The sequence below is a fragment of the Pteropus vampyrus genome, unplaced genomic scaffold, assembly GCF_000151845.1.
Source record: "Pteropus vampyrus isolate Shadow unplaced genomic scaffold, Pvam_2.0 Scaffold229, whole genome shotgun sequence".
NCBI lineage: Eukaryota > Metazoa > Chordata > Mammalia > Chiroptera > Pteropodidae > Pteropus > Pteropus vampyrus.
Genome location: NW_011889010.1, coordinates 695,397 through 710,105, shown reverse-complemented (window position 1 = coordinate 710,105; position 14,709 = coordinate 695,397). Strand labels below are relative to the sequence as shown.

At 41.0% G+C, this 14,709-nt stretch overlaps 1 protein-coding gene and 1 pseudogene across 3 annotated transcripts in view; both read right to left on the bottom strand.

Moving 5' to 3' along the window:
- MSRA (methionine sulfoxide reductase A) overlaps window positions 1–14,709 on the bottom strand; it is a 245,322-nt gene that overhangs the window by 106,698 nt on the left and 123,915 nt on the right. For 2 of the 3 annotated variants that reach the window (XM_023519666.1, XM_011373765.2), the window contains exon 2: window positions 1,898–1,966. The exons of the other annotated variant lie outside the window; for it this stretch is intronic. In XM_023519666.1, coding sequence (XP_023375434.1) covers window positions 1,898–1,966 — 69 coding nt within the window. The remainder of the gene's footprint in view (window positions 1–1,897; window positions 1,967–14,709) is intronic. 3 annotated transcript variants of the gene reach the window in all.
- LOC111728814 lies at window positions 5,956–6,074 on the bottom strand (annotated as a pseudogene).

Sequence of the window (14,709 nt, the reverse complement as noted above, 5' to 3'; positions counted from 1 at the left end):
TGCACATGATTCATCCCTTTTAAAACCACATACTCTGGCCACTCACAGTGGGCTTCTCAGGGGCTGCCTCTAGTCCTGAACAAGTAAGACGCGGAATCAAAGGGAAGGTCTCAGAGCACCCTGTCACCCTTCTCGTTCTACAGGGAAAAAACTGAGGCTTGGAGATAGGAAGTTGCTTGCCCAAAGTCAAACAATAAAGGCCTTGGTTTGGATTTTGGGGGAAGCCACTGAAAACCAAACCTGTGACAAAAAAATAAGAATAATCTCATCGCAGGGCTTTATTCATGGATATTTCCAATTCTATGGCCGAACAATGTCATTGACCTGCCTGGTACCGGATTTGTCCTTTGGGAAGTAAGTTTTCCTCCAATACCACAAAAGAGGGAAACCTGCTAAGATAGGTCAGTCACATTTTACATTTCCCAACATGACACGGAACCTACTTTCTAACATGCCTCAGGGGCTGAAAAATCTCAAAGACAAAAATAATCATCAAAGAATGCTTTGAACATTGATGTGACATTTGCTGTCCCCTGGTAACAGATACTGTGCTAGGCCTACAACTTAGTAAAATGTCATCCTCTGAACACAATTCCTCAGAGGAACGTTAACAAATCAAATATTTAGCACACATTTTTAGAGTGTCTATTATGCTTTCTTTGTATGAAAATCAAATTCTCCATTTAAATTTCTGAGCATAATAATTTCTAACCACCAAACACTATATTTTAAAAGGTGACAGCCCATATAAAACAAGATTTACAAACACCTTGCTAGGCAGAATGAGCTCCTTGTTTCATAACTCTCCAACTGTTAGTCATCGTTGATTATTAATTCTGGTTCTATCTCTGGGATTACGGCAGCGTTTTATGCTGAAAGGCTAATTTAGAGATGGGTTGTCCTGAGAGTAATTTCCAGCACAAAGAAACTTCAATGCTTAAAGCAGCTTTACATTAAAAGCCCTTGCAGGAGACCACCATCAAAGCTAAGGTAGGATGGAGGCCAGGGAAGCGGGGAAGTCAGGGTTCTTCAGGTTTTTAGGACGGGAGCGACCACAGTACCTGTCTAAAGGCAGAGGGGAAGAAACCAGAATTGATGAAAAGTTGAAAATCCAGAGAACAGAGGTGGAAATCTCTGAGAGGGTGACCAGGAATGGGTCCCAGGGCATTGCTGAAGAGAAGAGAAGGGAGGAGAAGGGGCAGAAAAGAAGGGGCTATGAGGAAGAATAAGAAAGAAAAAGGCAGAGAGGGAGGGGAGGGAGGAAGGGAGCAAGTGCCAGACGCAGAGACATTGTGAAGACAGTTTAGGTGACATTAAATATGGAGATGACAAACTACGAATTACAAAGGACCTCTCTACAGAGAAGTTCTGCTCAGCCACATAATTGTACATTGTAAATATATACTCGAGGATTAGATTTTATTCTGCTTAAAACACTTTAATTGATGCTTTCTCCTAAGAAATACATTCAATTCATAATGGAGAAGAAAGAAGTCATTCACTCAGACTGATTTTTGTGGAATAACAACTGAAAACTGCTTGAATCCTAGCCTTTAACAAAGTTATACATCCATGTAAGAGAAAAAAAATTCCCTCCTAAGAAAGAACAACTCAAACCCCAAATTATCAGGTAATTCACAGTGTGGACATTAGAAATAGCAAATACACAGTTTGATATTTGGTTTGCAAAGTGAGAAAAGAAAGCATATTAAATTCTATAGAATAAGCTTTTCGGATCCCAGAAGTACTAAGAACTCAATAGTTTTTTGGCTCCAGTGATTGGTAAATATCTAGGAGAGCCCAGATTTTGAAGCCCTGAGGACACTTGCTAAAACTCAGAAATTTGGCACTAGTCTTTGCACACAGTTTGGGTTTTCTTTCAGAGTTGATATCTTACCAAATATAGCCATCTGTGTTCCCTCTGGGAAAGGTTCAACTGTGCGGTTGCCATTGACATGATGTTTGGCTAGAAAAAAAAAAGAGAAAGAAAGAAAAGAAATGCAAGTTAAGTGTAAAGTTCTACACACATACTAACACATGTCATTAAATGTGTCAAAGAGCCTATTTCTCATTTTTTGTTAGAAATGGCACCAAAGCTTACCCTCTTAAGAGAGTTTCAATTATTTTGTTTTTAATCTCAGTTACAGAATTGCCTAGAGATGGTCTGGTTCAGCATGTCAGTTTATAAATGAGTGTGCTGAGCCCAACCTTATGCAGAGCTGTAGAGCTGGTGGTGGCAGAGCCAGCCCAGCCTGAAAGCTCCTGATTCCTAGCCAGAGGGTCCCCACTGTGCCAGGCTGTACCCTGGAGAACAAGGGGAGCTCCAGGTTCCAGGGTGAACTGGGGTGGCTTCCCCTAAAGACTCCTGATGGTCATAACATTGACCCAATCAGTAAAGTGAGGCATAAAGACAACAGGGTCACATTGGGATCAATTTTTCAAGAAGCAGAAGAGCAGAACACATCATTTCAACATAATTCAAGCACTGTTCCCAGGAGCTAAACACACGTTCTTACAGACAAGGCAGATACTCTAGGGCTTGTTACTACTCTTCATCCCCTCTACCAATCATCCTTCCCACCCTAGGGCATATCAAGGACTCAGAAACAAAAGTGACCTGGTTTTGGTTTTCCAACATTAACTTGTTCTCATAATCCCCAAATGGTAACCAGATAGAAAATATCTGAGTAAGGTCCATCCATACGTATTTTAATAGTAGCCTCAGCAGTTTTTAAATATGGACATTTATGTTGAAAATATATAACAGAAGAATAGCTAAAATGTTTTGATGCTGTATCATGTAGCACATATATTTTCATGTAATGGGTCGCATTGGATTTATTGAACTCTGGCAAAGGGCTCAGCACTAAAGCTAAGCTCTGAAGGGTCTCAGGGAAGTATGGCATGGTTCCTGCCCTTGGGTACAGTCATTTTCCAAAGGTAAAAGCTTCAAAGGCAAACTTTACCAGAAAGCTTACAATTAATGTGCTAAGTCCTGGAATGGGGACTAAAGGTACTGTAAGAGTTCGCTGCAGAAGGACAGTAAGTTGGGAAGTCAGAGCTCACAACCGGAATGAATTGCAACTAACATAGAGTCTTAAAGGTGAGGCAGCGTTTGAAGAGGCGAAGGGTGAGGAAGCAACGTGAGTGACTGCCAGAAGTGGAGTAACCGAGCCGCTGTCCTGTGCAGAATAGAGTGTAGGCTGGGTGTGGCAGAGCTGATGCGCTGGGAAGCAATGGTAATGAAGGAGAGCCTGGTAGGCAGGGACCTGGTCATGGAAGGTCTTGAGAGCTGCGGCCAAACCCACGGGAGCCCTGGGCAGCCTCCGCAGCGCATGCAGTCTTTCAAGACCTGATGGCCTCCAGGCTCAGTCCAGTCAGACAACCCCTTCAGGATACCATCACTTCGAGGCATTCCACTGGTTCTTAAGTACTTGTGACACTATCTAAGAAGAGAACACCTGGGAGGATGGAAGGAGCCAGGCCAGGATGAACAACAGAGCAAGCCTCACAGTGATCGCTAGGCACTAACTGACACAATTAGCAGATGCAAGATGAAAGGTTCCAGGTGGCATGGGACCTTGTCAAGTACTCAGTAATACGGTTAGGACCACAGCTTACGCGTCCACAGAACCGTAATAAGGCCCCAAGTGGAAGTCACAGCTCCGTTCTATGGTGAGCTCTCTGCAGCCCTGGCAGTGGTTCTAAAAACATCTGCCTTTACACACATCAAGAGTTGCAAGCCCATTAGAACTCTGACCCACTAATCCCACTCAAAAGATCTCAATCTAAGGAAAAATACAAGAGAAAAAAAAAATGTGATACACATAATAATATATTCTAACAATGAAATCTTAAAATCAACTAAATATCCAAAAGTAGAGAAATTGCTTAGAAAATTATAATCCATGGTTTATCAAAAGCATGGAATATTATACAACATATTTTAAATACATTTGGGAGATATATAGGAATGTGGAAAACTATTTGGGGTACTGGTAAGTGAAAACAATCCTATTACACATTGGATATAGATTATAATGACAACTAATTAAAATATGAACGCTTATAGGGAAAAACTGCCAGAGAAAAAGGCAAAAATGAAAATAGCCAGGGAGATTATGCAAGATCTTTATTTACCTTTATCAATTTCCTTTGACATGGTTAGAGTTTGATTTTCTAGATGGAAATATGTTACTTGAATTTTTTAAAAATCAACAAAATTGTAGATTAAAAAACATTTTCCCCAGTACTTGGTTTCCCAGGAAAGTCTATCAAGGTTTATTTATAGCCCAGCCAAAATGCTACACGTTTACAACAAAAAGTGTGTCCTATTTGACATCTCTACTGGGAAAGCGCAAAAAGCACCTTGAACACAAGATGACCTTCCACTCCAAAAGTGACCCTCTTCCAGCATCTCGACCTCTGGGAACAGGACCGCCATCCTCCTACCGATTTTCTTGCCCATTCTCTCTCCCTCACCACCTACATCTAATCTATCTCCAAATCTAGCTGATTTTGCCTTTCAGACAGCTTAAGAATCCTTCCACTTCTTCCCTTCACCGTGGAAACCACTCCAGTCCCAACTGTTATGGCCTCTTTGCCTGGACTCTTCCAAGTGCTTCTAGCTCTTCTATACCCTCCTCTCCAATTTGTTCTTCCCAGTGTAGCCACAGTTACCTTTTGAAAAGAAAGAATAACTCTGATCATATGATACAATGTGGCCTTCAAAGACCCACATGGTCTGGCCACCTTGGTCCCTCATTCCTTTTATAATAGCGATGCTGCTCTCTTGAGACCAACGACCTTCTTCTGCAGCGCTCACCAGAGCTGCCCCTTACACCTAGTCCTTATTTGGATGAGTAAACTGTAAGCTCAGGGAGGGAAGGGCTCATCTCTCTTTTGGCTCATCATATCTGCAATCCTAGCACAGTATGGGACACAGGGTAGGTATTAAATAAATGGCTGTTAATTAAAAAGGGAAGGCATAAACAGTTCTGAAAGGTTTCTCTTTAGCCATTACAAAAGATATATTATTTGATATATTAAAAATATATCTTCCTTTATATGTACATATATGTGTCCCTTGTACAAAAATGATCATTAAAAATGGCCATTCAGAAATAGTTTCCTGAGCCAGGGGTCCTGGAGACCAAGGAACTCCTCTGTTCCACTCTTTAAATGTCCACCCCTCTTCCCTTCCCATTCATCCACTCTCAGCTGAGAAAGCTGATGTGTAAAGACTAGAAATGCCATCTGAACTGGAGAGAAAGGAGGAAGTTCAAATGCAACTCTCCGCTCACTGCTAACATTCCCCTGGACCCGGTCTTGTCTTTTATTCTAGGGCCTGAGGCCCAAAGATAACAGGGTCTACAAACTCAATTTTTCGTTTTCTTCTGAACTGCAGACAAGTCTTACATTAGTCCCTGGACTGCAATGAAACAGCATTAGCCAACAAGAAGTAATACACTAACAGTAGCTAAGGACGCGGGCTCTGGAACAAGACTGCCTGACTGAATCTCAGCTAGCTCACTTCCTCGCTATATAAACTTGGCTTAGTCATTTAACCTCTTTGTGCCTCAGTTCCCTCATTTGTAAGAGCTTTTTCATTGCAAGTTTCCTCATTTGTACCTACCTTGTAGGTTGCTTTGAGAATTAAATGAGTTTATATATATATATTTAGAACAGCACCTAGCATATAGTAAACACTACTTAACTGTTAGGCTAGTTTTATCATTCATGTGTGAACTTCATTTTTCACAACAAGATCTGAATCGGGAATGGACAATACATGGCACATATTTACCTAACCTCTGATTCCATGCCCTTGGCAGACATCGCTAATCAATCACAGTATACTTTTTTCTTTTTCAGCAAGGCAACCCTTGGTTGACCTCACAGATTGCAAGGACCTTGTCAGCTTACAAACCCTCATTTTTTATTTTTTGTTTTTTACGCCTACTGCACCTGGTCTTCCTAGGTGGTCTCCCATCCAAGTACTAACCAGGCCCATCCCCGCTTTGCTTCTGAGATCAGATGGGATTGGGCGTGTTCAGGGTGGCATGGCCATAGACCACAGTATACTTTCTTAGTCTCCTAATGTGACCACAAAATCCTTTCTCAACTTAGCACCACATAGAGTCTTTCATTATTTAGAGAAAGCATGTGTGATGAAATCATTTTGTAATTCCTGGTCTAAGTGAATAAAACAGAAAGATGGTACAAAGAAAGCAGCCATTTCCCTTCTCATTTTCACATGATAAATGGCAATAAAAAGAAAGATGCTTTGAAAAAATCTCCAAAACTCTATAGGTAGCTTTAGGGATAAAAGAATGGGGAGAAATATGAGTGCTACTTTCCATTCCATGATGGGAGAACAGCAAGTTCTTAAGAACCAAGCAGTGGCAATTCTATTCTTGGAAATCAAGGCTGAACTTCTAAGGGCACTTTCCCATTGAAACTCTGCTAAGGCTAGTATTTGGGAGCCAAGAAGGCAGAGATCCTTTAAACACATTGCATCAGTCAAATAAGATTTAGAGGAGACTAACCTGAGACCTTAATGAGCATTTATAATTCTTTTTTTTTTCAACATTGGTGGCACATTTCATCATAGAAACAATCAAACTCTCTAAACAGAAAAGTCACTCATTGATTGGGTACTAACTATTGATTACCAGCAGAGCATGAAATGAGGACAGCAGGGGGTGTCTGATAGGGACATCTGTTGCCTAGTCACAGCAGGGTGCATGTCTCCAATCTGGCTGGTTGGACAGATGTCCCTGCCTCTGCTCTGTGCGGACACATTCTAAAGCCACATGCTTCAGGAGGACAACCTCTGCTGATGGCCATGACGTGTCCTCAGTCAAGGGTATATACGAGGACAAGGAATAGATTTTCATTTATCTTGAAAGCCAAGTGCTTAAAGAGCAGCAAGGTTAATTAGAGCAAAATTGGGTCAAAGTCAACTCTTGGAGAGATTTTGAAGGGGATTTGGGAGGGCATGTTCAAAAGCTTTAGAAGATGATACTGACTCTGTTTTTTCTTTTGTGAATGTCTAATGCACTTCAAACTTTATAACTGCTTTCTTCCTTGGAAAAAATACAATAAAACTACTTGATAATGAAGCTGCAATAATGCAGATTCAGACATAAATCAATCAGTGATTATCTTCATGTCCTGTGCTCAAACTGAGATAGCTAAAATTCATATCTTCTGGATGATGGGGACGTGAGGAGATCAGATAGGTAAATGGCAGAGAAGCAGGGGACCGATGGGCAGGCTCCCAGACCTTCAGTGTTCTCCTCCAGGTCCTATCTTGTCCAGTTGGGGTGATCATGGTGACACTACCTAACTGGAGATTCCAGGAACTGCTGCTGTTGTCCTGGGAGCCCTGGTCAGCTGCTGGACCCAGAATCACCCCAGGACTGGGACAGCTTTGTAGCAGACGAAAGCCTCAGAGCTGCAGGTCAGCTAGCAGCACAAACCCTTCCTAGTCATGTTATTAACCCAGTAAAAACCCAGCTCATACTTGTCATGTGCTACTATCCATCATCCATGTTGCTATGAATTCACTAACATGGCAATGAAAACCTGTCAAGCCCCAAAACAAAATATGGTCTCACAGTCTCTCCCATTGTCTGCTTCTTTGTGGTTCTTTCTCCAGGTCACACATTCCTGGCATCTCAAGGTTATAAGTTGGACTGGAACTAAGCAGGGTTCACATGTGGCCCACAAGCCCTAGCTTTGGACTAGCCTCTCCTGTCTCCAGCAGAGGAGCTCTTGACCACAGTGACCAAGTATTCTGGTCCCTGGCACTGCCAAGATGCCCTTCACAGCATTTTAAGCATGAGTTAATGACTGTAAGTGTCGATCTGTAAAGAAAGGGGAGCAGGAGTCCTGAAGATGCGCTTGTAACCCAGTCACTCCAATATGGGACAGGTGCACTGGGAAAGGGTAGGTAATGATGCTTCTAGTCACATAGGCCCAGAGACGCCTAGGTTCTATGTTGTTTTTGTCCCTTACAATTCCTATAATTTTTGGCTATGGTGTTTTAAGGTGAAAGTCAACCAGGAATGGATTTTGCTCCCAATAGTGTGCTCTGTATATGAGGAGGGGAAGAAATTACACAGCGGTGGGCAACTTACTGGAAGGGCATTGCTCAGCCTGTGTTCTCCACCCATCCACCACCGCCACTCCCCCTTCTCCCTTTGCTTCAGGTGCAGCAAACCCAAGATGCATCTCTTGGCCAGCAAAGGAGCCAACACCCCAGCTCAAGCTGCCCCTGCACCACCCAGCATCTCTCTGCAGAAGAACCTGAAACTTCACAATGTAAAGTTCACAATGTAAAGTCAGAGCATGACAAGGCGGAACAAGGCCATACCTAAACCCCAGCCTGTGCTGGGGTTTTTGTGAGGCATAAGCTAATATTTATGGGCAGGGTCTTTGTCTCATATCCACTGGTAATTATATTTTGAGTTGTGGGAGCAAAGATAAATGTCATGGACTCTGCACTCAAGGAGATCCATTTAATCAACAAACTTACTGAGAGAACCCTAAGGGAAGATTTCCAGCTAAAAGAGTAAGGCAATGAGGGTGAGGATATATTTTAACAGTAAAGCATTATGTAAGCATAGGACCTATTTATTTTTGATAATACACCTGCTGTATTTTCTGAGCTCTGCTCAACGCACAAGACCGTGAACGTGACTGCACAACACCAAATGCACACAGCCTCAGACACAAGTCCTTTTCTGTTCGCAAGAAAAACTGGCTTAGAATGATCCTATTGTGTCTCTGTGTTTCCTGAGGCCCTGGAGAGTGAAAAAATGGACCACAGGGGATCCACGGCTAGAGTGCAGGCGGTAAGACAGCGGCCCTCTAAAAACCAGCCCTGGAATTACTGCATGCTACCCAGGCAGGCTTCCACCGTTCTGGAAAAGACAGCAACTCCGTTGATATAAAGAAAGTACAGAATGACAGGAACACACATTACACTTCAAAAAATTTAAATATATAGACGACAAGTAAATACATGAATAGATGCTCAACCACACAATGAGAAACTATTTTTAATTCATGAAAATGGCAAAACTTGCAAAACGAATGCTGAATACCAAGGAGGGTGTAGGGAGATGGGCTTTCTCACACACTGCTCGTGTTTGTGGGAACAGCTACAATCTATTTGGAAAGCAACCTCACAATATGCACAAGGAATGTGTAAAGCATTTAAGCCCTTGAGCTAGTAATCCAAGTGTAGGTATCTACCTTAGGAAATAATCAGAACTGAGGCAAAGCTATACAAAGATGTTTACAACAGAATTGTTTACAATAGTGAAAAACTATAAACCACTTAAGTGACCCAACGAGAGGAGGATAATGAAGTAAACTGTGACATACTCCTAAGGTGGAATATTACATAGTCATTTTAAAAGTAGGATCGTAAAAAGATTTTTTTCCCAAGGCATCAAGGAATAGTAATATCATAGAGTTAAGTGAGGAAAAGCAAGATACAAAAAAAAGCATCCTACCCAATTAAGAACACAGGCACAGAAAAATGACTAGAAGGAAAGAGGGTAAAAATGTCATAGTGACTGCTTCTATATGCTGAGTTATGGTAGATTTTTCTTCCTTCCTAATACTTTTATGTACTTCCAAATTTTAAAGCAAGTATTTCTTTGATAATCTATAAACTAAATCTAAACTTAAAAAGCAAACTCAGAAAAGAAATCTAGATCCTATCACGTACATTTTCAAATTGTGAAGAATCTAAATGTTTTCCTTTGAGTCCCATTCCTCTGTTTTCTTTCAGTAAAAAGAGCATGAGAAAGCACAAAAACTCTTAAATGAAAATAACCAATGAACAGATTTCCTGCTTGATCACATAAGGACTCAGCAGAGGGCCCTTTTCTTTCCAGGGCTGTGGGTACCTGGAACTCTATTGCTTGCTCCTTAAGACACTGCCCCCTGGGGGACAGCGTTGGAGCTTTCAGGGACTTCCAACAAATTCAGACCAACTGTATCACTGGCCTCTTAAATCCTGAGGGCCTTCTCAGACATTGTTCTTGACTTGGGTAGGGGTCATAAGCTTATGAAGTCCTAGGAAGGCGAGTGAAGGAAGAGGGAATGAAGGCTGACAGACGGACTGGGGTAGAGGGGATATCCGCCCCAATAAGTCAATACACAGAGATGCACATTCTGTCCAAACAACATCACAGTTCAAAAAACAATTATTGAACATCAATTACATGCCAGGCACTGGACTTACTGTCGGAGATACAAAAATTGTAAGACAATGCCTGCTTTCTCTTCGTCCTTCAACCGGCAATGACCCTTCCCCACTTTCTAGGGCTGCTAACCAGGTATTCCTACACAAGGTTTCTGTGTTAGTTGCACTGCCTACAGCTCTTACAGCATCCTGTTACCCCACTATTACCAGACTAGCATGAGTTCCCAATTCATAAGTCATTACCCCAATAAAAGTATTCCATCACCGTTCACTTCACTTGGGAAGAATTCCATTTTCACTTTCGTAATACCATTATTAATTGCCACTTTTAAGAACCATGTGTAACTTAGGCATCTGTGATAAGCATATAATATTAATTGATGGAAAATTTCCACCTGACCTTTATGAAATCTCCCCACTCCCTCTTAACACATGTAATTCCTAATGACTACCAAAATTAGATATTCTTGAGACTAGAAATTCCATTTAAAATAAAGTTATTTTAAGGATTAAAATCTTTATGTCAGTCTGATAAATGTGACATCCTTATGAATAACAGTGTTGCAAAGAGTTGTACTGAAAATGTGGTTGTAAACCAAAATGATTTTCTTTTATTCTGATACATGTTTCCCATTGATCCGAAACCATATTTTAGATTTTTAAGATGAATGTTAAACATATCTATAAAAGATCATATGGAAATCATATTTTTTAGTATTGTTTTTCAAACTTTTGCCCTTTAAATACTTATAGGGGACCCTGGCTTCTCTGGCTTGCATTGCTTTAGTCCCTTACACAAGGATGAAGTAAAGTTATCTACTTTCTCTCCAGCATTTGTCGACGTCAGTTCTGCCACATTAAAATAATCAGTGCCGTGCAGTATCCCAGTCCTGTGAATATAATTAAGGCAGGAGACCCACAGAGGTATTTTCTCATCCTATCATCAGAATTCTGTTATCACTATGGAGCCTAACAGTGTGCCTCTAATAACACTACATTTGCTTCTACCAACAGTTCTATGCACCACGCAGAAAGGTGGCAGCACATGGTTCTTGAGAAGCACCGTAACATGCAGCAGGCCTTCTTTCTTCTTCCTTTTGAACATGTCAGCGGCCTTCAGCAGGAAGCACACTGCATCTCGATGGATATATGAGGCACCATCAGCTGTCAGTCAGGCGATAGGCAGAAATGGTCCAGTAACTCCTCCTTCCCTCCACCCTCACCCCCTCTGACAGTGATAAATGATGGGGCCCTGTGCTCAGCTGAGCCTGACTGGCCTGAGACCTCCCCTTGCAATCTGTTCCAGACCAGCACCAACCTTCTCCCCTCATCCCCCTAACATCCTCCGTCAGCACCACAAAGCAGGCCTGGCTCAGTATAAGGTCAGATCTATTTGCTTTCTTGTTGCTGTTCGCTCATGAAAAGGAATTACGACTTTACTTATTTCTAAATGGAAGCTCCTAATTGAAATGGACTATGCTGTCACAAACCTGATAGGATACTTGTCTCGATTCTCTTTTTACATTAGAAATGAAGGAGATACAGCTAAATATGAGCTTTTAAGAAGAAAGAGAAATAGTGATAGATACAAACACAGATGTTAATATGGCTTTCTTTAGAATTAATAAGCTTTCAATTCATTAAATTATTATCTGTTTTGGGGGCTAAGAAGGAGACAAAAGATTCTAAGGGGCACAAAATATTGACAAAGAGATGGAACATTAACACTGAAGATTAACAAAATTCATCAGAGATCAGTTCCTACAATCCATTCTGCTCATCTACATAGATAGTCATTTCAGGGTTATTGGTAAAAAGATTGGCATCAATCTGTTGCATAAAATAACCTATGCTGTGGAATAATATGCACTCATTATAAAGAATGAGGTAACTCTATAGGTATAGACATGGAACTATCTCCAAGATACACTGTTCATTAGGGGGAAAAAATCAAAAGGCAGTATAATGTGTATACTACAATTTACTTTTTTAATATTCAGTTTTTACTTTTTAAACTTTGTTCCATGGGATATATGTATTATTTTTTTGAAAATAGAAATAAAAATTTTTTTAATGTCCCCAGTCTTTGCTACCCCATAATTACTCCTGCAGTCCTAGAGCCTCTTCCCAGGGTTGAGGGCCATGCTGAGACACAGGAATGGCCAGTAGCAGGCAAGCAAGCCTGAGCTCAAATCAGCCTGATGCTTACATTTTATCCAGGCCTAGGACAAATGCCAAAGATGATCCCACCTGTATCTCACAGTGGCAGAACTGCAACCCGGCTTTAGTATTCTGGGTAGTGTATAGTATCCTAAAAGGCCTCAAGATAGAGATATCACTCCATTTCCTCTCTAACTGATCTGCATTCTCCAAAGCAATATGGTAACTGTTCTCTTTTTAAGGGAGAAAGGATTTTAAGAGGATCTACCATTCCAAATTTTAGATGGAATTAAAACATTACTTACTTAGAAATAAAAGATGGTGCTGGTTTACATTTTTTTATTTTAGAAGAAGAAAGAAGGAGGGAGGGAGAGAGAGAAAGGGAGAAAGAAGATAGACTGGAACACTAGCAAGTATTCCGCCGTACTGGAGTTTGGTACATATTTTAATCATTTCTCTGTCTCTCCTGCCTTTCATTCTTTGTTCTGCTCTCCCTTATAATTTTCCCCCCATAACAGAAGATAAGGGTATTTTCAAATCTATTTTAGATTTACTGAACTGAAATTATACTCACCATTTCTAATTTTAAAAGCAGTCGAAATATTTTATATTCCCCTCAAAATAAAAAAGATAAATCAATTTTTTTACTGTGAAGCCTGAAACTGATTCTCAACAAATCGGTGAATTCTTAAAAAAAAAAAAAAAAAAAAAATTCAACTCACAAGAAAATCAACACAGGTAAATCATCCACTCTGAAAATTTCCCCTAAGGACCTGTCATTCTGAGAGAGTAGACTTGGTCACATGGCTAAGTAAGGGAAGTTAAATAACCCAGAACATATTCATATAAAGAAACATCAAGGACAAAATCTTCAACTACGTTCTACGAATGACACAGAAAGGCATTTTATGATGCTTTTTATGCTGTGTTCCATGAAAGAGTAATGCAAAACTGATCGTCTTAACTCTGGAACATTAAGTGGCTGTTAAAACATGCTTCTGGTCATCTGACTTAATGAAGGGACAGAGATTAGAGGTGGCAGTGCAAAGCCTATTTTGTTATCTGCCTCGAATATATGCTCAAACAGACCCCTGGATATTCAAAGCAATGGGCTGATCCTGGATGAATTCTCTAATGACTGACTGACTGAAGCACTGCTGAATAAAATGAGAGTCACGTCTGAAAATGTCAAGCGTGTGGGAGGCCAAGGCAAGCAGTCTTCCACTGCACCCACTCAGGACCTGAATCGTAATCTCTCAGCTGGACGGCCATCGGTTTCCGTGTAGATATGGCTGAAGGAAGGTGTGAGGCAGGCCAAAAATGGTTCTTATGGACTAACTCTCATCAAGTGTTTTTGGAAGTACCTGATTAAGATCCTAGAATTCTACAAAAGGAGAAGATGACTATGAACTGGCATAATGCAACTATAAAGAGATTTCAGTGTAAGCCCTGAAGAAAATCTGATTTTTGAGTAAAATTATGTCTTGATAGGTCTGCCAGGCTAGGCTCTTAGTGCTAAGAGTAAATTACAGTAATCTCTATTTTCTGTCATTTTATCTTCCCCAAAGGCTGATAGCTCAAAATGTAAACTACGGTGGGGAAGGTAGCTGGAGAGGACCTAATGAAATACAGGCAAGTCCTCAACTTAAAAATGAGTCACTTTTCAAAAACGTGTTTATAAGATGGACATCTGATATATAGAATCCATTTTCTCATGAACATGCTGTTATAAATGGTGGTGAGCTAATCCACAAGGGCCTAGTCAAGCTATAACAAGTCTCAAACACTACTCCTAGGATTTTAGCCACCATTTATGGAATACTGTCTCCATGTGAAAATATACTCTAAGTTCTACCCTATAACATCAAGAACACACCCTTTCATACTGGTCAAGGTGGTTGCAAGCTACAAGGAGAGAAAAAAGAATTTCCCTGCTTTTCCAAGCTACCCAGCTACTAGCTCAACCATAGAAAGTAATCTCCACTTTATTCCTCACTGTAGAAAGGTTCCCTCCCAAGAAGAGAAGGAAATCCCTTATACAATAACCACGGTTCAAGTGCAAGGTACATTCTAAATTCAGTGGTCTCATTTCCAATGAGAACGGGAAACTTGGTAGTTCTGGCTCAGGGTCTCCCAGACTGGAATTCAAATGAGACTGGCAGGGGCTGCAGTCTCATCTGAAGGCTCAGCTGGGGGAGGATGGCTCTTAAGCTCATTTGATGGCAGGCTTCAGACTCCCAAGAGACCCTAATCCAAGGGCACCCAGCAAACCCACATCCAGATTCCTGACCCCAAAAAACTGTGAGATAATAAAATAATTGTTC